The 27,156-nt window shown below is 46.6% G+C and overlaps 1 protein-coding gene across 1 annotated transcript in view; it reads right to left on the minus strand.

Moving 5' to 3' along the window:
* The window catches only part of Trpc7 (transient receptor potential cation channel subfamily C member 7), a 112,971-nt gene that overhangs the window by 73,473 nt on the left and 12,342 nt on the right, over window positions 1-27,156 (minus strand). The window contains exon 3 of the mRNA XM_042055336.1: window positions 6,132-6,314. Coding sequence (XP_041911270.1) covers window positions 6,132-6,314 — 183 coding nt within the window. The remainder of the gene's footprint in view (window positions 1-6,131; window positions 6,315-27,156) is intronic.

Here is a 27,156-nt window from a genome sequence, read left to right on the forward strand (position 1 = left end):
CAGTGGGCAGCCTCACGCAGCGCAGTTTGGGGTAGCGCCTGACCAGCCAGGCTGCTTGCTCTCATCTCGATGCTGAGCATCTGCTGGAACAATGTGCCGCAGGGAAGCACAGTGGGGGAATGTCTGCCTGGGCATGTGCCTGTCTGCCTGGCCCCTCCAGTGTCCTCTGGAAGGGCCTCCTGTCCCCAGGTCCCCTTTGTTCACTGGCCTTGCTTGTGCTTTGTGCAGACAGAGGAAATGAAATGGGACTCAACAGAGGTCATTTGCCCTCTCCCCAGTGTCCTGTCCATGGAGGATGCACACGGGGGACAATGCCAGCTGTTTGTGGCTGCTGCTGGACCTCACTTTCTCTTTTTCCTGCGAGGCTCTGGAAGGTTAGAACAGCACTTGATTTTCCCGAGAAGCCCCCGGGCTAGCATCTATATCTATATACCTGGTAAACGAGAGCCGTGCCATCACGTTCCTAGCTACCATGCATGGCTGCTGTCCAGCAGGCTCTGTTTCCTTCTAGCAGCTTTACCAGTAGAAAAATGGATCCATTTATGACAAGTCTATAAAATGAGCACAAGGTGTTCATCTGGCTCAAGTCTTAGTAGAATAACTGACAGTCTTCCCGGCAGCCAGACACTCTCCCACTGAGCTGTTTCCCCCTCAGTGTTGCCCTCTGAGGAAAGACTAACATGGTGTTGAGTTGTGGACACATTTTTATGAGTTTCTGTCCCTGTGCTTATAGAAGAATCTCAAAATGAGGGGTAGCATCAGGGAAAAGTTGTAGAGGTTGCTGGCTTGGTATGTGTGATGGTTAGTATGGATTGTCAAGCTGACAAGAGTACAAAATCATCTAGAAAACAAGCCTCGGGGATATCTGCCAAAGAGTTCCTAGGCTGGGCTGATTGAGGTGGGAGAGCCCACCCTAAATGTGCACTGTAACCATTCCATTTGGGGGGCTGGGCTGGATAAACACAAGAAAGCAAGCTGAGTACCTGCTTCTCCTGCTTCCTGACTACGGGTGCAGAGTGACTCCCCTGCTTCTTTGCCTTGTCATGGTCCGAACACTCAGACTGTGAGATAAACTCTTTCTTCTTTAAGTTTTGTTTTTGCTTTATGCGACAGGGTTTCTCTGGCTGTCCTGGAACTCCCTCTGTAAACTAGGTTGGCCTCGAACTCACAGAGATACATCTGTCTCTGCCTCCTGGTACTGGGGTTAAAGGTGTGTGCCACCACTGCCCAACTTAAATTGCTTTTGTTAGGTATTTTTGTGTCAAGATGAGAAAGTAACTAACATACTAAATTGGTATGGAGTGGGCTTGTGTTTGTATTACAGATGATCATGTGATCTGTAGACCTTTGAGCTGTTTTTCAAGATTAATGTGTGTGTGTGTGTGTGTGTGTGTGTGTGTGTGTGTGTGTGTGAACTTAGAGTTAGAAAAGCCCTAAAAAGCTATATGCAGAGCTTCATGGACCATCCTTATGGGAGTGAGAATGAACAGGGGAGGCCCAGCTCTTGAGTTTTTATAGGGTAATAAGCACACTGTCAGTGCTTATTTTCTCTTTTTATTTTTCTGGCAAAGAACTTAGCTATATTCTGCCTGTGATCTGCTATCTCAGGATTATTGGCGACATTGTCAGAAGGAATCTCAATGAGCTCACAGGCTAGGCAAGGGCTACTTCTCACGGCTTCTGTTTGAATCTGTGGGTGAGAGACAATGCAGTAAATGGAGCAAAACTATTTGACGTATGTGGGAACCGGAAGGGAAAGGAGAACGTTACAGACAAGATGGGTGGCTGTAATTACTGAAGATAGGGTCTTTAAGAGAAACCTCTCGCTGTGCACTGAGACAATAGGAAAGGTGCCCTGAGGGTAAGACTGAAGTCTTCATCTTGAGAAAAATCCAAGTTCATCTGAGAGGAGAAAAGCCTAAACTGAAAATGTCACCCAGCCTGCCGAAAAACAGCTGCCTAGGGCGAAGTCCCAAGATCCTGGCTTCTCCGGCATCCCAGGGTTTCTATTGCAAATTGGGCTTCCTTTTCACAGCTGCATGCAAATGCCTGGCCCAGCAACCACTGCACAAACCTCCACGACCCTCCGTTTTTGCATCTTTTACACTTTTAAAGCAGTATACCACATGCATGATGTTGCCAAATTCTCTGTCAGGTTAGGAAGCTACCTGGTTCCCTTGGACCTCAGTTGAATCAGCCTTTGCGTGGTGACCCTGGGTAAACAGCTCCCTAGGGAAGGCAGACATCACCCCTTTAAGTTCACAGGCCATGAAGCAATAAAGAGGAGGAGGGGGAGTGAGACTGTATTCTCCATTGGACAGGTTGTATACACCACTAAAGGCAGGTTCTGGGTCTCTGTGACCGTCACCAAGCGTCACCACATACCATATACTGGTTTCGCTTTATGGATCAAGCTTGAGCTGGAATTGAGATCTAGGGTAGTTGGACCTTTCCAGAGGGTATGCCTAGAAATGCCCTAAGTTTATTTAGAGTCAGTAGATTGTGGAAGAGGAAGACCTTTGAGAAGGGTATCTGAGACTGAGATAGACAGCAAGCTGGCCTATTCAGCTGGCTATGGCCCAAGGAGATGATGAAGCATTTTGAGCATCTACAAGCCAGAGTTGGGGGGTGGTTTTGAGTAGCTGAAGGGCACAGCCTAGTCACTGTAGAGCTTTGGTGCAAGGCGACATGAGGGATAGAGGCTCTTATCTCTGATTTCTCATAAGATGAAATTGCTCTCGGAGGTGGGTGGCAGATACGTCCTCAAGTGAGCCCTTGATATGGCTGCGAGCCCTGCAGTGAGCAGATTAACACTGCCTTCTTCATAACCACAGGGGCTGAGGTCTGGCCATATTTAAAAAACGCATATTTTATTCCACTTGAGTCTCATCAGAGCCTGTGAAGTTGGCCTTATTACCTTACCTTTAGTGATGCGAGCAGTAGCCACACAGAGTCTAAGTGTCTGCTCAAGTGATTCCATTAGTAAATGGTTAGACCCAAATTGACCTCACTGGGCTCACCCTCAGCCACATCTCCAACACTGTCTCTAATTGCTGCATTACAGAGGTTGAGTTACCCTCTTCTGGTTTTGAGACAGGGTCTTATTATGTAGCCTCGACTGTCTTGGAACTCACTCTGTAGACCAGGCTGGGCTTCAAACTCACAGAGATCCACCTGCCTCTGCCTCCTGAGTTCTAGGATTAAAGCCATGCGTTACCATGCCAGACTAAAGCAGAAGTCATGGAGGGTAGTCACAGCCTCGCAAGACATTTTGCCACTCTAAGCAGAATTTTATACTAGATGATGTCTTTACCATGGAACCATTTTTTTTTTTTTTGCATTCTTGGGAGAGACAACAGGACTAGTTAGAGAATGTCTCAGGGAACATCTAGAGTATCCAAAGGCAGTCATCGCTGAATAGCAATAGTGGTGCTTCCCTTTTGAACTATAGGGGATTGCATTATTTCCAGAATAAATTTACAAAAGCTCTATGAAGAAGAAGCTCATGCATCTGCTTTTGTAGCTAGAACATGAAGTTGCTTCAATGACTTGACCAAGACCATAATGCTATAGTATATGAGTCAGGCTTCAAATCTGTCTCCTACACTAGCTCAGGATTGTCCTCTTTACCAGGGGCTCCCCGTCTTCATCTAATGGTGACAGACACTGGGCTAGATGCTAGGGTTAAGTCCTGCCAAGAGGCAGCTGTTCAGATAAGAGGCACTACCCCATGCACGGTCAGGCACAGTGGCCCCAGCCGCTCATGTGCAAACATTTCCTAGACAGAGAGGCTGAGGTTGTGTGCACCTTCTGCAGACAGATAAAACAGATAATAATTTTTCATGATGAGACAGTGAGCTCTGGGGGTCTTGTAAGGCATGCTATATTTTCTGTGAGAGTAGTCACACAAAATAAGGGCTCTAGGGTGTCTTGAAGCAAAGGCATCTGTCTGATTTTGCTTAGCTCAAGGTATCTAAATGCATTTAAACATAAAATCTTTTTTCTGTCTCTTAAATGGTCACATCTGATTAGATGCCCGTGAAAATGGCAAGAATAACTAATCTGACTTGATCTCTGTACTAATGGACTGATCTGATAGCACATGGGCAGGACCTCTGGCTTTATATTCTATCTGTCTGCTTGCCTGCCTATCTGTTTATCTATCTATCTGTCTGTCTGTCTGTCTGTCTGTCGGTCTGTCTATCATCTAATCTATCTATCTATCTATCTATCTATCTATCTATCTATCTATCTATCTATCTAATCTATCATCTATCTACCTGTCTGTCTATCATCTATCCATCCATTCGTCTGATACAAAAGGCCATCAATGTACTTGTCCACTGGCCTTGACATTTGTCACTTGCAACCCAAATGTTCAGGGTAGGATTGTATTTATGAAAGTATGCTCAATTTCCTAAGTTAAAACTGAAAGTCCATTGTATGATTCATAAGCCCTTCTAATACTATACTAGGCATTTTCATTAGTGATTCACAATAGAACAAATGTCAAGAAAAGCTACAGGGCTGTCTGCCTTTGCATGATGGCATGTGTGGTCTGAGGGAATTTGCCCCGTGGAGGTCTCTGAAATCAGCAAGGTTAGCATTCCACACAGGCCCTTTATCATCTTCCCACCTACGGAGGCAGCAGACACTTGACATTCGTGACAGCTATTTCCAGAGACCTTTATGATTCCCTTAATTGGAAAATTCCATTAGGGCAAATAATTTCCCTCCTGAAGCCTTTTTATCCTGACCCCGACAACCACGACCATGGAGAACTTGGGTTTTCTGTCTCATTCATTATCACGTCATTTGTGCCTTTAGCTGACACTGCGAGGGCATGGCTGTGAGGAAGTGGCCAGATATCTGGGTTTATTGGGTAATTCTACCCTCAGTGACAGTTTTGCTAGAGGATCTGAATTTATATTTCAGGGGAAAAAGGGCACTGTCTGTCTACAAGGTAGGCAAGGTTGTGATTGCTTAGTCAAATCCTGTGACTATAAACCGCAGACCCCCAGTATTTCCTGTTTCCTGGCTGTTTCAAACCCAATCATCCTGCCCTTCATAGGGTGAAGAGAGGGGTATGTGGAGACTTGGAGGACCCCAAGCTCATCTTCACCAATGTCACACAGCCCCCACAGTGAGCTTGTTTGAACACAAGGGTGTGGGAAGTCTCGGTGTTCGAATGAGACTTCTGTGCTTTGGTTAAAAAGAAAGCAAAAGGAAAACCTGGTAAGTCCCAGGGTTAGGTTAAAAATGCATCCCATAAACTAAGAATATAGATTTGAACTTGCAGTTTGACTTCCCCCAGCACTTGGCAAAACTCTGCTCTGTTTTTGGGCTCAGAGCCTTGGGGAAATACATTTTCTTCAGGATTTGTGATCATTATTAAAGTAAAAGAGCAGAAAACCTTATGAATCATGGAAACCCCCTAGGTCCCTTGTTGATGGCTGGTTTATTCCCCCTGCCTGCTCCCACTTGGATAATCAAGGAAGAGGAGAACCCAAATTGGGGCATAAATATCATTTAATTACTTCCTCATTCTTTCTTTCTTTTTTTTTTTTTAAGAAGTTTTCTTTTGTGAGACAGGGTCTTTCAGTGTAACTCTGTCTGGGGACATGAGGGGTACTGAGACACCGTGGCATGTACTGACAAGTTGATGAACTTTCCTTTGGGCATCTACTCGAGCTATCTATTAAGAACGTTTATGAGACTTTGGGGTCCATGGTTCTCACCTGCCCTCTTCTCCAAGCTGCTGTCTATGTGACTATTCCTAGGAGCAGAAAGACAGCTCAGTGCTGTGATTCTCAGCAAGGCCTGGGGTTGGCTTGCTGGCCTGTGGGAGCTCTCCCGAGAGTGCTCCTACAGCGGTTTGGAGACTGATTTTTGTTCTTCAGGCATAAGGCCTGCCCTGGACTGATTGGGAGTCCTCTCTGTTGGGGGATGGGAGCCCAGGTAGGAAGGGGTAGTGAGATCTGAGCAGCTCTGAGGAACTGGCAGTTCCCTTCCAGGCAGAATGGGGTGTCATCACAGTCACATTGTGGGGACACGGATATGCATGAGCACAAAGCTAGGCCAGCAGCCCTGCAAAGCCAGGCAGGAAGACCAGGAAGGGTGAGGAAGCTTACCTTCTTGACTTCGTATTTAATGGCGAGTTTGATCCGGCTCAGACTTGGACGGTGGTGGTCGGACCAGACTTGCAAGTTCACATCCCCATTTAAAATCGCTTCCACCTCTTCTGTGTCTCGGCACAGGTCCAGCACGCCCACCACAAAATCCTTGCATTGCATAGATAACTTCCTGTAATCATTCTAACAGAATAAAGAGAAATCAGGGTGTATCACACTGAGCCCCCACAGGGTGACTTGCATAGCATAGCACTGAGGTTCAGCATTGGTGGCCAACAGTGAACCTGTGGAGGGCCTTGGAGCCAGAGGTCTGCGCTAGACTGGGCCTGACTTCTCCAAGTTAGCATTTGCTGAGTTTTTGATCCACAAGCCACTTGCTTCAATCACTTTGAGTACATGCTGAAGTCACAGATTCCCAGACTCCACCCTGCTCACTGAGCCAGAATTCCTAGGGATTGGGCCCAGCAATCTGTCTTGTCTGTGCATCTGCGCTCCCCCACCCCCAGGTTCTTTCAAAGCAGCAGGAGGTCCTTGTGCCCAAGGCTGAGTCAATTCTGAGACTGTAGGGAAATGTCACTTCTGTCTGTGCTGGTGACTGCCTCACAAGGCTTTACTGGAAAGCTATGGCGGGGAGGCTAACCTGGAAAACAATATACACAGGTGTGCTTTTTCCTTCCTTCCTTCCTTCCTTCCTTCCTTCCTTCTTTCTTTCTTTCTTTCTTTCTTTCTTTCTTTCTTTCTTTCTTTCTTTCTTTCTTTCTTTCTTTCTTTCTTTCTTTCTTTCTCAGACAGGGTTTATTTGTAGCTTTGTAGCCTATCCTGTAACTAGCTCTTGTAGACCAGGCTGGTCTTGAACTCACAGAGATCTTCCTGCCTCTGCCTCCCAAGTGCTAGGATTAAAGGCATGTGCTACCACCACCTGGCTTCTTTTTTTAAAAAAATTATTTATATATTTCATGTATATGGATGCTTTGTCTGTATGTACATCTGCACACCAGAAGAGGGTACCAGACAGTTGTGAGCTGCCATGTGGGTTCTGGGAATTGAACTCAGGACCTTTGGAAGAACCACCATGCCGTCTCTCCAGCCCCACAGGTGTGTTTTTTTCATGTTCTGGAAAACTGGCTTATACATTAAAATATGAACTATAATTCACATCTAACATGATGCTCCTCCGCCCCATATACACACTTATCTAAAAAATTGGGCTCCTATGCTCCCTGCCTGCTGAATAAACACTTCTAGGTCTTGACCCCTTCACCAGCATCTTCCCTTCCTTAATGAATTGCTCCTGGGTCTCTCCTTCCCTAGGCCAGTCTTTCTGAATACCTTTGGGAGGTTTACTTAGTGACTTTCCAACTTGTCTCTCTACCTAAGAGATAGTTCAGAGTCCAGACAGTGCTCCAAAATGCTGGGAAAAAAAGAATGTTCCATGCTACCTGCACACCCACCTTTCCCCTAGACATTTTCTCCCTGAGGCTTCCTTTTTGATTTATTAGTTGAAATCACACACATGTCAAATGTTGCTATGCTAATCACTGTCAACAACCCAGGGACTCACAGCCTGCAGCTGGCAGATAGGACAGCTTTGCCCTCCCGAAGCCTGGATTCCTCAGCAAACAGGCAGTCGCTGGCAGAGGAGCAGTGCGGGCGTTTGCCGGAGTTAATTTCGGCTCCTCTTGGATGTTGCATCAGAACGTCACTTTGCATTAGACTAAGAGGTCAGCAGTGCTTGTTTGCTTGGGGAAGGTGATGGATCAAGAAAATACTCTCAGACAAGAATGGCCGTGCTCCATTTTTATTCATAATTTTGGTAGAAAAAGGGAGTTTCAGAGACTCAGTGGAGGCATGGCTGCTGCCAAGCTTGGGCAGATTGGCATGTAGGGTCCGTGGAGAGTGTTGGGCATCTAAGACTAGGTGGTGTGGTGACATGAAAGCTGCATTCTGTTTTCCTTTATCCCTAAATTCACCCTCTCGCCATTCATTCGTTCATTCATTCGTTCATTCATTCATTCATTCTCAAGAACTGCAGCATACCAGGTAGTGGAGTTACCAGTGAGAGGTGCAACTCTTGCTTCTGCGTACTGTGGGGTAAAGGAAGCTGGGCCTCTACCCTCAGTTCCATAGGAGAGGAGCGAATGCCCAGCAAAACCTGCACAGAGCCTACCCTGGCCCACATCATTCAGAGGTCATGTTTGGGGATGCAGAGGTTTCCCATTGCCAGCGGGCAGCACAGAGGAACCATCTTAGTCCTGACAAAAACCTGTAATGGAGGGACTGTCATCAGCTCCAGCTGAAAGGTGAAGAAACCGAGACCCCCTGAGCTCAGAGAGCTGCACGCATCTGCTCTGTGCGGCCATGCCTTCTCTCCTGCCACACATGGACTGTCCCATGTGCCTTTGTGCTCACGAAGTCTGTTCCTCTCTTACCTTGGACCCAGTCACCTCTGCTCCTTCCTAAACCAGCTCCTCCACTCAGGCTGGATAGCTACTCAAGGATATTCCCCACAGTCTTCCTTCCTCCCTTGCGCTGCCAGCTTTCCCACCTCCTACTGGCTCGGCATACACACACGCCATTTTTTCTTTGTCTTAAAAATAAATCTCTCCTGACTCCCATTACTGCTCCAATTTCCTGCATTATTTGACAGCAAATCTCTGAACGGAGTTGTCTAAGCCACGGTCTCTAGTTGTTCTCTGGTATGTCTTATTGTCCCGTTGAATAATGAGTTCACAGCCTGAGCGCCACTGGGACTGTTCTGGTCAGTAGCTGGCTCCCAGTCTTCCCCTCTCTGACCTGGTGATGGCTTTGACACAGTGGCTGCCCCCACCTCCTCCACGCATTATTCACCTGGTTTCTAGCCCACTTTACCACCCTGTGTTGTTTATTCCCCATCTAACTATTTTTGCATTCTGTGTTGATTTATTTTCATCATATCTTATTTTAGAATGTCTCAAGGAAATGTCCAATTCTAGACCATCTTCTTTATCTCGTGTCACGGCTCTCAGTGCTCTGACCTCTCCACCATGATGATCTGTGAGCCCTAACACACTACTCCTCTATTTTTCTTTGTTGTATTTTATCACTGCGATAGTTAAGAAAGGAAGACAGTGTTCCTTGGTGCCTCATGGCAGATGAAGTTCTTTTCAGCTTGTCAAAGCCTCTAGCTTCCATAAAACCAGAAGATGGGTTATCCAAATGTGGACCTTGCCATACTCTTTGTGAGCTGCTGTGTAGGCCAAGGCCTGCTTTGCTTCATCTCCTGTTAGGAAATGCTCGAGTCTGCTCTTTGGAATGGTGATGGGGAAGGTGTTTGTACTTTGTGGGGACTGGTGGATGCTGGCGAGCCACCTCACTGGTGGAATCCCCACTGGCGGATGCTGCTGAGTCGCCCCACTGGCTGAGGCCCCACTAGCGGAGGCCCCACTGGCGGATGCTGCTGAGCCGCCCCACTGGCGGAGGCCCCACTGGCGGAGGCCCCACTGGCGGAGGCTCCACTGGCGGAGGCCCCACTGGCGGAGGCCCCACTGACGGATGCTGCTGAGCTGCCCCACTGGCGGAGGCCGGCGAGCCTCCCCATCACTCACGCTTTGGACTGCTGCGCACACTTCTTTGGGCCATGAGCTGTGTCCGTGCCAGACAAGAAGGAGGCCCTAGCGGTTTGCCTTTTGTAGAACGGCAGATACATGGGAACTGTATAGTGCGTATAACCCTTCGAGATCAGCCTCTTTCCTTCTGTTTTGAATCCTCTGTGTGGTAGGGCCACGCTTTGTCTACCCACTCCCTTGCTGAAGCCATTGGTTGTTCCTAGCCTTTGGCAAAGAAGAACAGAGCTGCTATAAATGTCAGTGCACATGTTTCTGTGTGAGCTCGAGTTTTTACTCGCTAGCGTAAATACTAAGGACTGGGTGGCTGAGCATATGGTAAATGCATGTTGGATTTAGTAACTTACTTCTGGAATAAGCATACCATTTTATATGGCCTGTCCTTTCCTGGATCCTCTGTCTTTATTTTTGTAGCTTTACATTAAATGCCAAGGCTTGGCACTCTGAATCCCCCAGCTTTGTCATACATTTAAATATTGCTTTGGCTTTTAAAAAATTCTTTCCTCTTTTACACAAACTTAATAGCAAACTTATTCATATATTTAGGGAAACTGTGTTGGGATTTTGTAGTGATGTTGGGTTAAATCTGTAGATGAATTTCTGATCCCAACACAGATAGCAAATGGAAATCGTGAAGCAAAGCAATTGATCTGGTAAACTTTTGGTGCTGAGATTGCTGTTTTAACAGCATCAGTTTTAACAAGTTATTAGTTTTCTTGATTTTGTTGAGGAACTCCAACTTGTCAGTTTTGTCAAAGTGATTGACAGATAAAAATCAGGAGGGAGAGCAAGAGAGGCTCATTACCAGATGGGGCAGAGTGAAGCGACTTTCTCAGGTCGATGCTGTGGAGACACCCACACATTTCAGGATAATTAACACTCAGTCCTCAATGGAAATCTGAGAAATCAAATTTCAAAAGACTGTGGACTTCAAATCAACTCCAGCATTCTTCCCTTTGGGGACCTAGTTACGGGGAGGGAATATTTACTGAAAGCCTCTACTGGATCAGAAAAGGGGGGGGGGTGTTAGCAGAGATGTGTATGCTGTATGCCTAGAAGGAGCTTTGGTTTCTGACATGCAGCTGGGTCCAGAGATGGCCGCAGCAAGAGTTACAACAGAAGTGCTCTAAGCATGGTCCGTCTGCCATCACTCACTCGTGGCTCTCCCTAAGTAAGATTGAGATTTTGTTACTGAAGATAGTGATTTGGAGGTCATGAGTCACCTGATGAAAAGGCTCTTACGGACCGTGAAGGTATGGGCACAGAGCACTGAGGAGAAAGAAAGGTCCTGTAGCCAGTGGGACAGAGGGCGCTCTGGAGTTGTGTTGTGAAGGATAAATAGTTGCTGAGAGAAGCAGGCTCAAGAGAATCTTTTCTTTTTTTCTCACTTTCTCCATCTCTGCCTTCATCCATCTGGTTGTGGTTTGATGTGAAGTGTCCCCCAGAGGCTTGTTTGTTTGAGCACTTGGTCTCCAGCTGGTAGTGCCATTTGGGGGTGGGTGGGGGTGTGGCACCTTAGGAGGCAGAGCTCACCCAAGGGTCAATAGGGTTGGGGCACTGCAGCCCAGGTCCTGTTCACAGTTCTCTTCCTGAATATGAACTCAATATGCACAACAGACTCCTGCTTATGTAAGCGTATCCTTCCTGCCACAACTTAGGCTGTCCCTCTGGAACTGTATGTCCCAGTGAACCTTTTTCCCCTTAAGGGATTTTGTCAGGGCAACAGCAAAGTAACTTCCTTCCTTCCTTCCTTCCTTCCTTCCTTCCTTCCTTCCTTCCTTCCTTCCTTCCTCCCTCCCTCCCTCCCTCCCTCCCTCCCTCCCTCCCTCCCTCCCTTCCTTTCTTTTTCCTTTTTTTTTTGAGTTAAATATACGTAAAAGCGATTAATCAAGAGGTAATAAGGGAGGTGGTGGATTTGACGAGAACACAGATACAGTTTCGGGTAGACTACAGGAATGAATGGATCAGGAGCACTGGGGGTGCAGGTAGGATGTAGCAGACTTTACACTAGCCTAGGGCTGAATAGGGAGTTGGAGAAGAGCCAAAAATCAAGGCTCTATCAAATCTATCAAAACAAACAACTAAACAAAACAAGCACCACGAAAGAGCCCATTTGAGGTTTATGGTGATCAATTTAAGATGAGGTCATTTTTTTTCCCTAGATGCATTGTGCTTCTCGGGCGCTTACACTGAAACAAGGCAGAGGCTTGGGTTTTTCCAAACAGAAAACCCAGAGGAGTTGAGGGCTGTACAGGGTTTTGAGGAGAGCAGGTGGAACTGAAGCTGGCATACGTGACAAGGAGACCCTAGAGGGGAGGAAAGTGGGACGAGGACGGTATCAGTGACTCCCGGGCTCTGGAGGAAGACAGTATTGCTGGAGTTGGGGAATTAAGGGAGGTCGCAAAGTATGGTGATGCTTTGATTGTGAAGGGTTTACATCTATTGATCATGACAGATGAGTAGCACAGGTCACTTGTAGTGACCAGGAGAGGGTGAGGTTAAGACCACTGGAGGAAGAGAGTCCACGGAACCCAGCCAGAGCGCTGCAAGGGTGCTGTGTGTTCACACCAAAACACGAGACTGGGAACAGCAGCAACTGAGCCACGGGGAAGCGACTGTGGGCGACCCCTACCGTGTCATATACTATCACATTGGCAGGAGTGGCAATGACGAGTAAAGGGTGAGGTGGCCTAATGAAGACTCATTCAAAGATGGAGGCTCTTGGGAAGAGAAGCAGAGTAAAGGCCAAGGTGTGGCAAGGAGCAGCTTCAGCCCCAGGCCCAGCGCTGCGAACACTGTCGGGGCCGCCAGCAGCTGAGTCCTTAGGGGCTTTTCTTCAGAGAGAGGGTGGAGGCTTCGCTTCTCTCAGGGACGGAGTGAGCGATGCGAGCCATACTGGAGGGTGCGACCCAGGGAATGGAGTGGAGAGTGTTGTGGATGAAGACAACGGGCTTGAAAATGAATCGTGGTGTTTGGTAGGGTTCTGATGCTTCAGATGCAGTCTCTAAGTGGTTGTGAAGACGCCATGGTGCTGACAGAGAAGCCCCATTACGACGGTGTGAGGATTTTGTTGTCTGAGGTCAGAGAAACAGGCAGCATGGTACTGGGCATGCCAGACACACGTGGGACTCTACAGCTGACACAAGACTCAATGCTGCACCGGCCGTAGTCCATTTCCTTCTACATACTTCTCTCTTGCTAGAAGCGAGATGGATGGATATGCTAAGATTTAACACACATGACTGAGTTCTAAAATCAGCTGATGGTTGTGAAGCACTAGGTGAGACCCCGAGTCTGGTGCTCATTATTACAATGAAAATTACAATTAATTGTTTCATTTACTTTTGCCACATCAGTAAGCCCAATGTTGCTACAAAGCTCATCAAGGTAGGGCTTCCTTAATACTTTATCGGGTATTTTTGTTTTTCAAAGAGCAAGCTGATTTTTGCAAAGAACAAGGGATTCTGGGTAAATCACTTAATATGGCAAATGACAAGAATTGGCCAACACTGTACTGATCTGGAACCTGCAGGGAACCTCGGCGTGAATACTTATCTGTCTGGGGGTAGCTCTTCCAGTACCTCCTTGAATAAGACTGACAAAAGCCTGTATTGGATTCACTCCTGCAACTTCACTCTGTGAAGTCCTAGGGTGCACAGTGTAAGCAGAGGGCCGAAGCTTGGAGCCTGGGGATGCGACAGAGTTCTGATGACTCACAGTCTGTACCAGGACCCTGGGCATGGGGTGCTGTGTCTGTGCCAAGGACCCTGGGTGTGGGGCACTATGCGTGTACCAGGCAGTGCTGACCAGGCTTCTGTGGACATTTTAATAACCCACCTGGACTTTAGTTTACTTGGTTTGGAGCCACTGACATTGCGAGGGATCAGCACAGTGACGTATCTGTGAGATTCCAGAAGTAACAGATCGCTGCGCTTGTTGCTCTTTTTAACAGGTCCTTTGTTGGATTCAGAGGCTTGCCTAGGGACAGAGCTGCATTTTAAGAAAACAATTCCAGTACTGTTTGGGAAACTCAGGTGTCACACCCACTAATTCTGCAAGTAGATTTAAGTAGCCACAGTGTGCCAGGCCCTGGGAATACAGATCTAAGTAAAACACAGCCCTTGCATGCAAGTTATGAGCAACCAAATGGAAACCACAAGGTTCTGGAAGTGTCCTGGGACAGAGCTGGGCCACTGACCTAGAGACAGCAGGGGTTTCAAGTGGAAGGCAGTGTGACCTGAGACCCACAGATGAGCGGAAGCTAGCTGGGCTGAGGCAGGTGCGAGACGAAGCAAGGGTGAACATTCTAGAGAGGAAGACTTACAGATGCCCCTTTGGGAGAGGGCATCCATCCCTGTGCAGGCCGTGCTAGATGTCGGCGACTCTGACCCAGGCTTGGTCAGTGCATGGACTGTATGTTTCTCAGCACATCAGGTTTGCTCCTGTGTCTATAGAGGAGACCACACGCTCTGCAAATCTACCCAGAGCAAGGGCACTTCTGGGTTATCTGTTGCAGAGTTCTCACCAGGGCCTCTCTCTTAGCTCCCTGCCATTCTGTGGACACTACAGTGATCCCAACTCTGGATATATCTTAGCCAGTTCCTGCAACCCACACCTCACTGTTCCTCCCTGACCTTTCTCTGCCTTGGCAGTTCTTTGTTGTGAATGCATGAACACATGCATGAATGCACACACATGCACATGCACACACACACATACAATGACACACACCACTGTGCACACACACACACACACACACACACACACACACTCCCTCTAGTAAACATATGTCTCTGTTCTGTGACAGAATGCTTGCTCCATGCTATGACTGAGGAAATCTGTTAGTATTGTAAATTGAAACAAGAGATTCCTGAAGGGCCCTCCCTTCCCACAGCCTGCGTCCACATGGGGTTGGCCTGAGCATGATTCGTTCGAATTGCCATGGTTTGACTGTGTCGCCCAAGCTCACATCTTGGAAACCTAACTCCCATTGCTGTAGCAGTCTTAGGGCCTAAAAAGCAGTAACTTAAGTCAGGAGGACCTTGGGATTGGACTAGAACCATTATTGGGGAAATGGGTTCATTATGACAAGAGCTAAAGGCTGTATTTAGAATTCTCTCATTTTCTGAATTTTCCTGTATTTCCACCTCCCACCATGGGATAAGGCAGGGAAAGGCTCCCACTGAATGCAGACGCATCAACGCTGGACTTCCCAGCCTTCAGTTAATCTCTTTTCTCTGTAATTCACCCACTCTGTAATATTCTCTTACAGATGTATCAAATAGACTATACATCTATCACAAGCGCCATTCCTGTTAGCTATCATTTATTGAATGCTTGCTGTGTGCTAAGTCTTGGGCTCCCATACCTTTTCAGCTTGCCACATTCTCGTGGGAAACCTAGGGTGCAGATACTATCGACATTTTTGTTTCCTGGATGGGGGATTGAAATCTAGAGACTTGACGACAGCTGGGATTCAAACTCAGGTATCAGTATCCTAGGGTAGGTAAGCACGCATTGGATAATAGCACCAACTACCCTAGCACACACTCTAAGACCCCAGCCCCGCTCTGACAGGCAGAAGGGAGGAGGATTGTTCAGGGTCCTAACCGGTGAGAGAGGAATGAAGATGAGGAGCTGGTGTTAAAGGCCGCAGAGCTGAGACTAAGTCAGGGCCTTGTTCCGGGGGAGGCTGGGAGGTGAGGCAGGATGAACTGGTGGGCGAGCTTACCTCGTCCTTGGGTTAGGAAGATGTGGGTTGACCTGTGTGACAGGTGGAAGTGCTTTCTAAGGGGATGGGATGTTTTGTTTTGCCCAAGGTCCCAGGTCTCCCATAAAAGTGCTGTGGTATATGCCCCAAACCCTGCACAGCACCCTGAAAGCAGGAGGACGGTAGAGTGTGGCGATTCTCTGCCCACGTGTTCACCCCTCCCCCCACTGTCTTTGGTCTCAATTCACTTTTCTCTGTAACGAGTCCCCTGCCCACTCATATTCCTGTCTGTAGAGTGAACGCTACAGGGCTGGGTAGGTGAACGAAAGTTTGCAGAGTCCCCTGGTAGTATCTTAGAGCACTTCGTAGCTCGTTCCTCAGGAACACAGAGAAACAGCCTGGCAGGATATGGCATCCCTGCCTGTGCCAGCTCAGTCCCTGAGGGTTGCACAGTCGCAGTGGGTAGCTTTCAACAGACACATTTTTGGGGTCTCTTTGTTCTGTTGTAGCTGAAGCTGATGATATAGTTGCAGATGCTGCCAAACTAGAAGTGCCCCCTCCTTGGTTCCCTCCAAAGCTTCCGTTGACCATTCCCAAGCCATATGCATGCACAGGCTTTAGCACAGGAGACTATGGGGTCTCTGATTCATTCATTTAATCATCAGAGTTGAACCGTGCATCTGGGGTGCAGGCACCAGTTGGGACCCCGAGACATCATGGAGAGTTGGGCAGTCATATCTTGCCCTTGTGAGGTTGCTGGTCCAAGTGAATGATGCCAATGGGAGCCCTGTGCAGAGTTAGATGGTGGGCTGACTTGCTTGTGAAATTGGAGCTTGTGTCTACTCTCAGCCTCTGGTAATCCCTAGGAGACATTTCCTTTCCAAAACTATTAGTAAGATGAAGAAACTGGCTAAGAATGTGTTAACCCAAAGGCTAAGTGACTTCCAGGAACCTCGCCTTGGAAAGTGTGTGCTCCCTGAGCTGCCTTGCACTGGAGCTACAAGGAGGAGTGACATGGGTTCTCCTTGCCCATGGGGACATTGTTACATGGTAAGATCATGGTAGATGATCTTAGGATATGTGCTCAGTGTCAAACAGCCTCTGAGCCAAGAGCCACTAAGTACTCACGCAACTCATACCGTGACAGGGACTGCATGGAGTCTTTGAGATGCAACCATAAGCAAAGCAAGAGCCACACTCCTGTGGGCCTTGCATTTTACTGGGGAAGGAAGGCTGCCTAGAGAGGTCACCTTTTTATCCAGATGGTGAGGCAGGAGCTCCCGAGGAGGTGATTTTTTTTTTTTGAATTTTCGAGACAGGGTTTCTCTGCAGCTTTTTTTAGAGCCTGTCCTGGAACTAGCTCTTGTAGACCAGGCTGGCCTCGAACTCACAGAGATCCGCCTGCCTCTGCCTCCCGAGTGCTGGGATTAAAGGCGTGCGCCACCACCGCCCGGCCCGAGGAGGTGATTTTGAATGAAGAGTGGAGGAAGGTGAGGGAGACAGCTTTGCAAATTTGTGATATATTCCAGATGGTCTCCAGAGGAAGGAGAGTGCAGAACGAAAGGGAGAGGGTCAGGGGTTAGCGAGGAAGAGCTGGAGGGGCAGTGGCTGGGGCAAAGCAAACAAAGGAGGAGAAAAGAGTTGAGTCCAGGGCAGCAGCAGTGAGCAGATGGCGGATGTCTGTCTGTCCAGCGCTGCTGAGGGCTGCTCTCCTCTTCCTCTGGGGAGATGGAAGTCATTGAAAAAACCTCGGACACCATCTGATTCGTGCACTGAACAGATCAGTCTGGATGCTAGCAGAGAGCGAATTGCAAGGAGCGGAAGCGGAAGCAGAAGCAGAGAGCCAATTAGAGTGCTGTTCAGTTACCTAGAGGAGGGATGAAGGAAGCCAGGGCCGAGAAAAGAAGTCGAGGGGTTGAGGCGTGTAGGACTCTGGAAGTGTGTGCAAGACTGAGGGCTTGCTGATGGGGTGGAGCTTAGGAAAGGAAAGTGGGGGCAGGGGAATCTGAGGTTTGGGGCTTTAGCACCAGGCTGGGCTAGATGGCCGCTTAGCAACCCACCTTCCTTCGAGTCCCAGGAGAAGCTCCCCTCCTTTCCCACTGACACCAGCTGTGGTCAGTGAAGACAATATGACAGTGGGAATGACAGCCTGGGAGTTCTAACCCAGGCCTGGGGACACCAGGCCTCCTCTGTTGTCTCCCTGAGTGTGAGAAGAATGTGCCCAGGACAGGCATTTCTGAAGCCACCTCACCCGTTTCTCCTGTCGAAAGATGGGTGGGGTTTCTTAACAAGCTTTCGAGATGTCAAGAGTCCCCAAGGTGTGTCCATGGCTAACACTAGGGCAAATGATTGCTTAGTCTTTTCCATAGCAGCCTGGACCCACATGTGGGTAATCTTGCCTTTGCTTGCACTCTCTCAGGAAGCTAACGCTTCTGCATAGGGGTGTCTTCCTTTCTAATGGTCTTTCCTTCCCTTAACACTCATGCATCAGCCTATATTAAGCTCTCTTTAATAAAGCTGCCAGCCTGCTTTGCTGAACAGGCTAGTCCTGAAATCCTGTAGAGTGTTGAAGCAACAAACCCCAGTTTAGGCTGAGTCAAGGGCCCCCCAAATCTAAGCAAACTTCTCAGGCTGTTGAGGGTGGCAGCATGGCCAGAAGACCCTCCCCCACCCCCGACTTGTAAACATGGATAAATGTTCGTTTACGGAGGACCGAGTTTGGAGGTGGCTGTCACGTCTTCTTATGTGGCGGTAATTGACCGATAAAGATAGACTGGGTGATTTGGCATATCGTCACCAGGTTCTGCCTATGTGGGTGGTCAAGGAAGTCACCTGAATGAAGTAAGGGTAGAAGGCAGAGCCTAGAAGGAGAAATTAGTCATCCAGTTTTAGAGGTGGAGGAAGCACAGGGCAAGCAGAAGCTGAGAGACGTGAAAGCTTGGCACAGGGATCTGCAGAAGCCATGCAGCAAGGCAGATAGGGAAGGTGAAGGTTCATGTGGACAAGGAAGCAGGAAGTGGACCACGGAGAGGTCTTATTCCCTGGTAAGGCTGATTGTTACTCTACAGGCAGGGTGGCCACCAAAGCCTTAGGTGGGGCAGTGTCTTGTCTCTGACTCGGTGATGTGTCATAGAAGCTCGCAGTGGCGGGAAGGGTGTAGGACATGATTGGGGGAGCGCTTATGTTCTAAGATTTAGGGTGCAGAGGATGAGAGCTCAGAGCCTGACAGTGCCTGAGGCAGACTGGGGAGGGGAAAGACTTTCCTGACTGTGCTGACACCTGATAGGATTATAAATGAGTTTTTTCTTCCATACAAATACATTTTTATATTAATAATACATCACCAGTGTAACCAGAAAAGAAGACTTTGGATGTGTTACGGTTTTTAAACCCTTTCTGTTTGGCTTTGGAATACATGTGCTGAACACAAAAGTCCCCGTGGAGATGGGAACCCACATATGTACCGTATATTAACTGTATCTTTTGAAAACGGTTCACAGAGGTACTAATTTGAAATTGGCATTGCCAGGTGACACCCTGAGAGAGCATTATATCATGACCCAGGTGACACCCTGAGAGAGCATTATGCCATGACCCAGGTGACACCCTGAGAGAGCATTATGCCACGACTCATCTGATTATAGATTCAAAATAAGAAGTGTGCACGAGATTCCTTGGGAGAGTCATTACGGTGTGGTATATGTATAGAAGCACATTTGAAAATTGCTTATGATTGCTGAAAATGCTATTGATTAAGAAGGACTAATAGCTAGATGGCAAAGTAGCAATTAAAAATGTGGAGCCTTCTGATAATAAAACAAAGAGCAAAAATCAAGTTAGGCAAATCAGGGCTTGTGATTTCCCGGCTGAGGGCTCACTGTGCCTCTCACTGCAGGCTGCTCTCTCCCTGGGTCCTGCCTCCCTCCTTGCCACTGCTAAGACCCTTCTCACAACTATCCCAAGGATAACTCCAGGGTAGCTCTGCCCTGCATCCCTGGAGAAACCTGCTGTTTCAGGCCTTGGGCTCCTACAGTGTTGCCTTCTTTGCATTTAAATAACTGTCCTAGACCTTTGTATTTTGACACTTAACAAACTAAACTTACTCATTTGTATTTTCCAGCCCAGGAATGACACGCTATAGGACTTGTAAAATAATGAACTGATTTAACATATGCAGTCTGGCTTAAGAATCTTGTTTTTAGGGTATGGAGGGATTGCTCAAAGGTCAAGAGAACTGACTGCTCTTGCAGAAAACCTGGGTTCGATTTCCAGCACTGATCACAGCCGTCTGTAACTCCAGTCCATAGTGTGTGGCTTGGTGCCCAGACGTCATGCAGGCAAAACATTCATGCACATAAGAAAGTGTGAGAGAGGGGTGGTGGGGTGGGAGAGGAGAGGAGAGGAGAGGAGAGGGAGGGAGGGAGGGAGGGAGGGAGAGAGAGAGAGAATTTTGTTTGTGAGATGCTGGGGGTAGTGATAGTGTGTGGAACCTTGACTACCTGACCTGAGAACATTCAGGGAATGTTTAGTTTAAGCCTTGAACACAGCTGTTTGTTACAAAGCAGAGTTATCCTGGGCATGGATGGATGGAGTGACTTTCTAAAAGTTCTGGAATACATAGGATGTGTGGTGTGTATGTGTGTGTGTGTATGTGTGTGTATGGTATGTGGTGTGTGTCTGTATGTGGGATGTGTGTATGGTATGGGTAGTGTGTATGTGGGGTGTGTGTGCATGGTATGTGGTATATGTGGCATGTGGTATGTGTACGTATGTGGGATGTATGTGTGTGTGTGTGGTATGCTTATAAGTGATCAGAAAAGTGAGATTCTAGTTTTTGTTTGAAAGTGACTTGGTCTAATTAATGATTGGATGCCACAGAAATAAATGTTAGACCTGTTCTGTGAACTAGGAGGAAGAGCCTGTGGTACAATCTCCTTTATGAGCTCCTGCAACTGCACAGCCGCTGCTCTCTCCTGCGAGCTTTTATTCTGGACTTCCCCCTCCAGACCCAGCCTGCAGTGTAAGGAGCTGACTGGACCATCACTTCAACCAACCAAGCAGGTACCTCAAAGTCCGCACACCCTACACCAAACACGCAGGACTTCTGTGGACTCCTCTGACCCGATTTGCCTTGTCCTCACTTGCTTGGCATCCAGAGTGGGTGTTCTAGGCTCATCCTTATCTCTGCCAGTTTGTTACCAAGACTTATAGAGTGTTGACTTATGCATTAGCTTGCTGATTGGCCAGTTTATCAACCACAGTCTCCTATAACCAAACACCAGAATCTATAAAGGATTCTCGGCGTCCTAGTATGCCTTGACATACCTTACTAACTCCAGAAACCAAACTTTCCTCTGGACACACCTGTTCTCCAAATCCTCTGAGCCCACTCTGCCTCTGTGCACACTCACTTGCACACTCACTCTTCATGCTTTCCTTTCTGCTGCCCATTTGTAAAACTCCTTCCGAGTCACTGAAGCCTCTGCTGGCTTGGCCCGTTCACTGCTTGGTCGTGTGCTTTCTTGGTTGTGTTTCCTTACCATGAATCATCTGTAATGACCTTAGTCTTTCGCTTCTTCCCCTGTTTTGAGGACAGAGCCCAGATCTCATTCCCTCTGCATCTTTAGTTCCTTGTACAGGACTTGGCAGCTAGAGGGGAGCTACCCTTTGTGGATGGATGTTTTAACTATTTAGACCATTTGCTTATCCGTAAAATGGGAACAATAGTTCCTTCTTACATTCCAGTTAGGAGATTGTCTATAGTGGTCTAATATTCTGGGCTTAATCCTCTATAGTTTACAAAGGTGTGTGTGTGTGTGTGTGTGTGTGTGTGTGTGTGTGTGTGTGGTGTGGTGTGGTAATGATCTGCACAAAAGGCTTGAAGCATTGGAGGTTATTAAGGGATTATGTAGCCCAGGAACATGGGCCTTCAGAACGAGACGAAGATGTTGAGCAGTGGAAGGACTCAGTCAAGGTCACGTGACAGAACCTGGGTCTTTTCTACTCTTCTCCTGAAGTTGTCTTCCTGTCCACACCTTACCCTGCTCTTTTATGAATGTAGCCTCACTTGTCACACGTGGCATGGCCTGGGAGAGTTTGACCACAAGATCCCAAACTGTCTAGTTCCTTGCAGTAATGTTTAAAGCGCAGCTACCCCGTGGTACTCAACAAAACTTGTGTGTCATATGCGTGCGAAGAGCAGACCCAACACTGCTTCAAGTGTGGTTTCCAAATTTGTCTGTATAGAGGAGATACTATTTAAAGGCATTGGTTCTGGCTCCTGATGTTTTCAGCCTAATTTGAATTTTTTTCTATTCTTGCACATTTTCTGGAGCTCATTTCCATGTTTATGTTAAAATATCTGTTTCAGGCCCATAAAACATCAAGTTTCTAATGTGCTGTGCCAAAGTGTTGAGTGGACTCTTTGGAGAATGAACTTCAAATCCAATAATTGCTTGAGAAGAGACATTGTTCCCAGATAGACTTAGTCCACAGTCCCAGGCTTGACAGGAAAAGGCCCAAACTAGAGTTGTCAGGTACCATGCAAGAAGAGCCAGATGCTCTCTACAGACAAAGCACTAAACCCATCCAGTACCCCATGGGAGAAAGAGAAGGTCAGGAAGGAGGGAGAGGATGGGGAAGAGGGTGGGTAGCAAAATTGAGAGGAAGGGTGGAGGAAAGGGAAAAGGAGAGGAAGAGAGAGTGGGAAGGTGGGTAATCCTTTGCCATCAGTGATGGGCCATCTTTCCTAGGAGCCTGGGAAGCCAGTCGTTATTGTTAATTTCACACTATGTAGCTGAGGGCACTGGAAAGATCAGAGTGATATATGTAGTCCAAAATCAATCACTACAGCAACACTGAACACAAACCTAAGAAAAAATGAAGTTAATGACTTGATTTGAAATGAAATGTCTTCATTGTCTGTTTGAAATGTGTATGAGAATTCCCTACCTGGAGTGAGATGGACAGATGAGTAACCATTTACCCCATGGTCTTCTTCATTGATGTTTTCTCTCAAGTGACCTCTCTTATAGACTTGGCCCTGCTTCTGTCTTTGAACTCCCACAGACATACTTCAGGTTGGGAAGCTATTGGACTAACATGGATTTGGTTTTGTTGATGGTGATGGCAGAGTTTTCTAGGTACCAATGCTTATTGAGTGATATTCTAACTTGAGGGGTGTGTATGCCAAAGCTATAGTACTCAGAGAAAAAGACAGGACCACAGATTGGTTATATATTCCTGACACAATCGTACAAGACAAATCTATGCATATAAAACTAGCACCATCACACAGCACCACAATCAATCACTTCTACCACCACTACCATCATTACACATCTCTACCACTATGGTCACCTCCACTACTACCATTGCACTGCCACAGTCACCTCCACCACCACAATCACCTCCACCACCATGATCACCTTCACCACCACAACAATCACCTCCACCACCGCCATTGCCACAATAACCTCCACCACCACAATTGCCATCACCACCATCACTGTTATCACCCACCACCATCACCACTGGATCCTCCAACTTGGTAATCATTAAAAAAACAAATTTCTAGGAGTGAAACTGGAGGAATGGGTGGGCTAACAGCTAGAAGGAGTACTGGAATGTACTAGAAAGCGCAGAAGCAGAAGCACGTGCAGTAGGGAATTGATAGATGACAGTGGGGACAAGAAAGCTGGGAAGCAGATTATTTAATGGATGATGGTGGGACACAATTTGTTTAGAAAAAAGCAAATCTGTTAGAAACTCACTCTACATTTATAAGGAAGCTGCACTTGGACTGAAGATGAACATGACCACCAAGTCTGTGAAGGAGCAGCGTAGGAGGGAATATTTAGGACTTTGGGAGACAGGGGCAGATGCCTTTTTGAGCAAGACTACACCTTCAGGCTATTTCAAAGCCAGGCATTCACAGAAGCACCGTAGACACAGGTGACAGATTTTAGGTCTCGGGAGGTTTCCTCCAAAGTATTCACAACCAGGGAGGTTCCCCTCATCTTTTCCTTGCTGGCCTATGTTGAGAGTTGTTATAAAGAAAATTTATGACTGGCCTCCCCTGCTTCAGATCCAGGAGAAGAATGGTGGTGTACACAGAAGTCACAAGGAGTCTAGCAAAACTTGCTGTATTGCCTCATTAGCCTGTTGCTGAACTTGGAAAGAAAGTAGATACAAGGATACAGACAAATGAGAGCTGTAGACGCCCTGTCACATGTTTACATGACCTGTCCATGTAAACCAGAAATGAAGATCATTAGGAACACAAGAATAAAGAAGGAAGAGCAACAAGTGCAATAGTGGGGTTCTGTTAGCAGGGGTCAGCATGTCTGGTTAGATTTTTGCACTTGGCTGAGGAAGAAGTCTAGAAAGAAAACTATCAAAATATGTATTTTTATGTGATAAGATTACTTTTGATTCTTTGTTCCAGCAACTTTTCTATATTTTTAAAAATTTCTATAATGAATAGTCTTTTTTTATTATCTCCAACTTCAAACTAGAAAATGACTGCCTCACTCTTGGGAGGGTTAGTGCCTTGGAACCAATTTTTTTCTTCTGCCAGCTTCCTTTTCACCTTTACCATCTTCTTCCCTAAATACCACACACACAAGTGCACACACATAATCACACATGTGCACTTACATATGCACACATACACACATGTGTATACACAAACGCATACACATACACACATACTTGCACACATATACCCACATGCACATACATGCACACACAAATGCATACATATACATATATACACATGCAGGAATTCATATGCGTATACACATGCACAATACATACATGTGCACACATATACATATATACATACACACACAAACACATGCACACATGCAGATGCTTTTATGGAATTATCAGAATTTGGCCTTGGTTGACAGAAAGCATCAGAAAGCAGCCCCCTGTTTTCTTTGTACTGACATCCTAATTTGGAACTGGCTCTGGCTTCCCAGGAATGCTGATACCTGCCTCTGTCTGCCCTCCTGAAGCTCAGCCTGGATTCCAGGTCTTGGCCTCCTCTAGTTCATCTCAGCCTGGTCTTTCCCCTTGTGTGTAAAGTTGAATTTGTACTTCCCCAGTTCACATCCTTCCTGGACTATGAGCGCGTGACCTTGTTTTGTAAGGAGGTAGCTGCAGATAGAACTAATTATAATGAAGCCCTACTACAGAAGGGTAAGCCCTCAATCCAAAGTTGGTGTACTTCTAAGAAGAAGAGAAGCACAGAACCACACAGGGAGCTTTCCCTGTGACAATAGTGGCAGGGACTGGAGCAATGCACCGACAAGCTAAGAACTGGTAGCAGCCACCAGAACAAGTGGCAAGAAGGATGCCCCTTGGTCCTTCAGAGAGAGAAAGACTCTACTTATACCGTGATTTTGGATGGCTAGCAGCAGTATTGAGGTGAAATAAACTTCTCTCATAGACTGAAGTGTTTTGGGGAGTAGACTAGAGCAGCAGTGAAAGACTGAGGTTCAACTGAGTGTCCAAGGTGTGTGCTGGGTGCCTTGAAAAGTCTCCTGTTGGCTTGCAGGTTCTCATCTCCACACCCACAGGCAAGGAAGGAAGAGCTGTCCACTGCCAGTGGCCATGTCAGAGGGGCAGCAGGTGGCCAGTGACTTCAGGGGGACAGTTCACCAGGAAACCAAACCCTGATGGGTGAATCTCGGTTAGGTCAGGCACAGAGAACCTAAGCCCCAGAATGTTTGACACCGCTGTGCCTTTGTGTATTTACTGCTACCGTTTTTCTCTGTTGTCTGGCATGGTGTGAGTGGGCATGGGGAGATCCCACTACCATCAATGCAGTACGATCATCTCTTGGAAATGTCATGTTCTACTGGGCATTATTACCTGTGGATAGTTATGAAGGTGATTTCCTACCAAGCTGTGCTGTTTAACTGAAGCAGGGAATTTATGTAATAATAGCATTAGTTTAAATAGAATTTTGGTGATTGACAGTTTTGAATATAGTAAGAAATTATGATAAAGGTTAGTTTAGTGGAAAAATCAACATAGGTAATGGTAGGATAAAATGTTGTGCCTGCCTCTGATGAAGCAGAGGATAAAAACATAAAACAAGGAATGTCACACAGCTAGAACACAGGGGTTTCTCTGGAGGAGCCTTACAGACTGTGACTTATGTTAATGATTAAGTAAAACAGTTGAGTCCCAATAGCCCAGCTGGCTTAAATTTTTTTCATCTTAATGTTGGGAGATGTGTTCACAGGTTCCAGGTGCATCATAGCTGAAACAAAGCTTTGAAAATAAGGTTAGACTAATTTGTTTTTGTCAAACAGCTTTGAGGTGAAAACCCAAAAAGACAATCTAAAGTTTTCGAAAAACACAGCTGAGTGAGGGACTCGTTAAGGTCAGAGAAGAAAAACAAAACAGCCCAATTATTATCCGCTGACGTGCCTTTCTTTCTCGCTAGGAAGGGATGGCGATTAATTCCTTGTGTCCATTTCTGCCCCCAGCTTCCTGATATAAAACTGTTGATGAGTGGGCGTGCACCCCGGGGATTTAAAATAGAGCTGGCTGATTCTTTTAATATATAAAAGTTAGATTTGTGGTTCTTCTAAGATTTCTTATAAAATGACCATTTGAGATAAATAGTAAAATGATTGATCCTTTTTTTTGTAACCACAAATTGCAGCCTGCCAGCAAAAGAACTGGCTAAGAAAAATACCTTGCTTGCTCACACTCTGTTTATCTATCATAAGTTGCTTGGATATGAATGTATGTGGGTTCTTGGGACAACTTGTTTTTCGTCTGTAATACATGAAATGTTTAATCATGTGAGGGATACGGAAAATGTGCTTTTTTAAAAAACTTGTATTCATTGTAATCATTCACTTGAAAAAATAAAATGAAAGCACATTGTAATTTTTATATTTCTTGAAAGATTTTGCTGGGGTACATAAGCTATAAGGACAAAAAATAAAGTGAGTTATAAGGAAAACAAGAACGAGAGAAGAAAATCACCAAGAAAGACGTAGAGGAAAACAGAATAATAAAAAGGAGTCAGAAGGAGGCCCGACTGTCTGCCCACCCAACCTTTGCCAGAGCCAGCCGGCAAGGAAGGCCCACCCACCTGCTCACATGCCCAACCTCCACAAGAGCCAGCACAGGCAGGCCGGACCTCCGGGAGCACCAAGCTACCTTCAGTGTGACCGGAACCATGGTCCTGACTCCACCACAAGGAACGACTATCTAAGCCTTGGATCCACTGGCACCTGGAGGAGACATCATCAGAGACACAGCCCCAGCTGTAGCAATTGGAGGAAAAGATGGGTAGATAACAAGGTAAGAACACACTCAACAACACAAAGAGCAACACAGCACCTCTGCAAACTTCTTACTCTGCAATAGCAAGACTTGAACACTTCAACAGATGAAGCGGAAGAAAATGACTAAAAAATAACTTTAGGAAGATGTTTGAGGCCATTAAAGAGGAAATGAAAAATTCCCTCAAAGAAGTGGAGGAAAAGACAAGCAAAAAATTGGAGGAAATTAACAAATCCATTAAAGAAAACCAAGCAAAAACAATCAAACAGATGAAAGAAACAATTCAAGACTTGAAATCAGAAATAGAGACAACAAAGAAAACACAAACAGAGGAAATTACAGAAATGGAAAATATGGGTAAACAATCAGGAACCACAAATGCAAGCATAAACAACAGACT

This window comes from Arvicola amphibius, chromosome 6 (assembly GCF_903992535.2).
Source record: "Arvicola amphibius chromosome 6, mArvAmp1.2, whole genome shotgun sequence".
Classification (NCBI taxonomy): Eukaryota; Metazoa; Chordata; class Mammalia; order Rodentia; family Cricetidae; genus Arvicola; species Arvicola amphibius.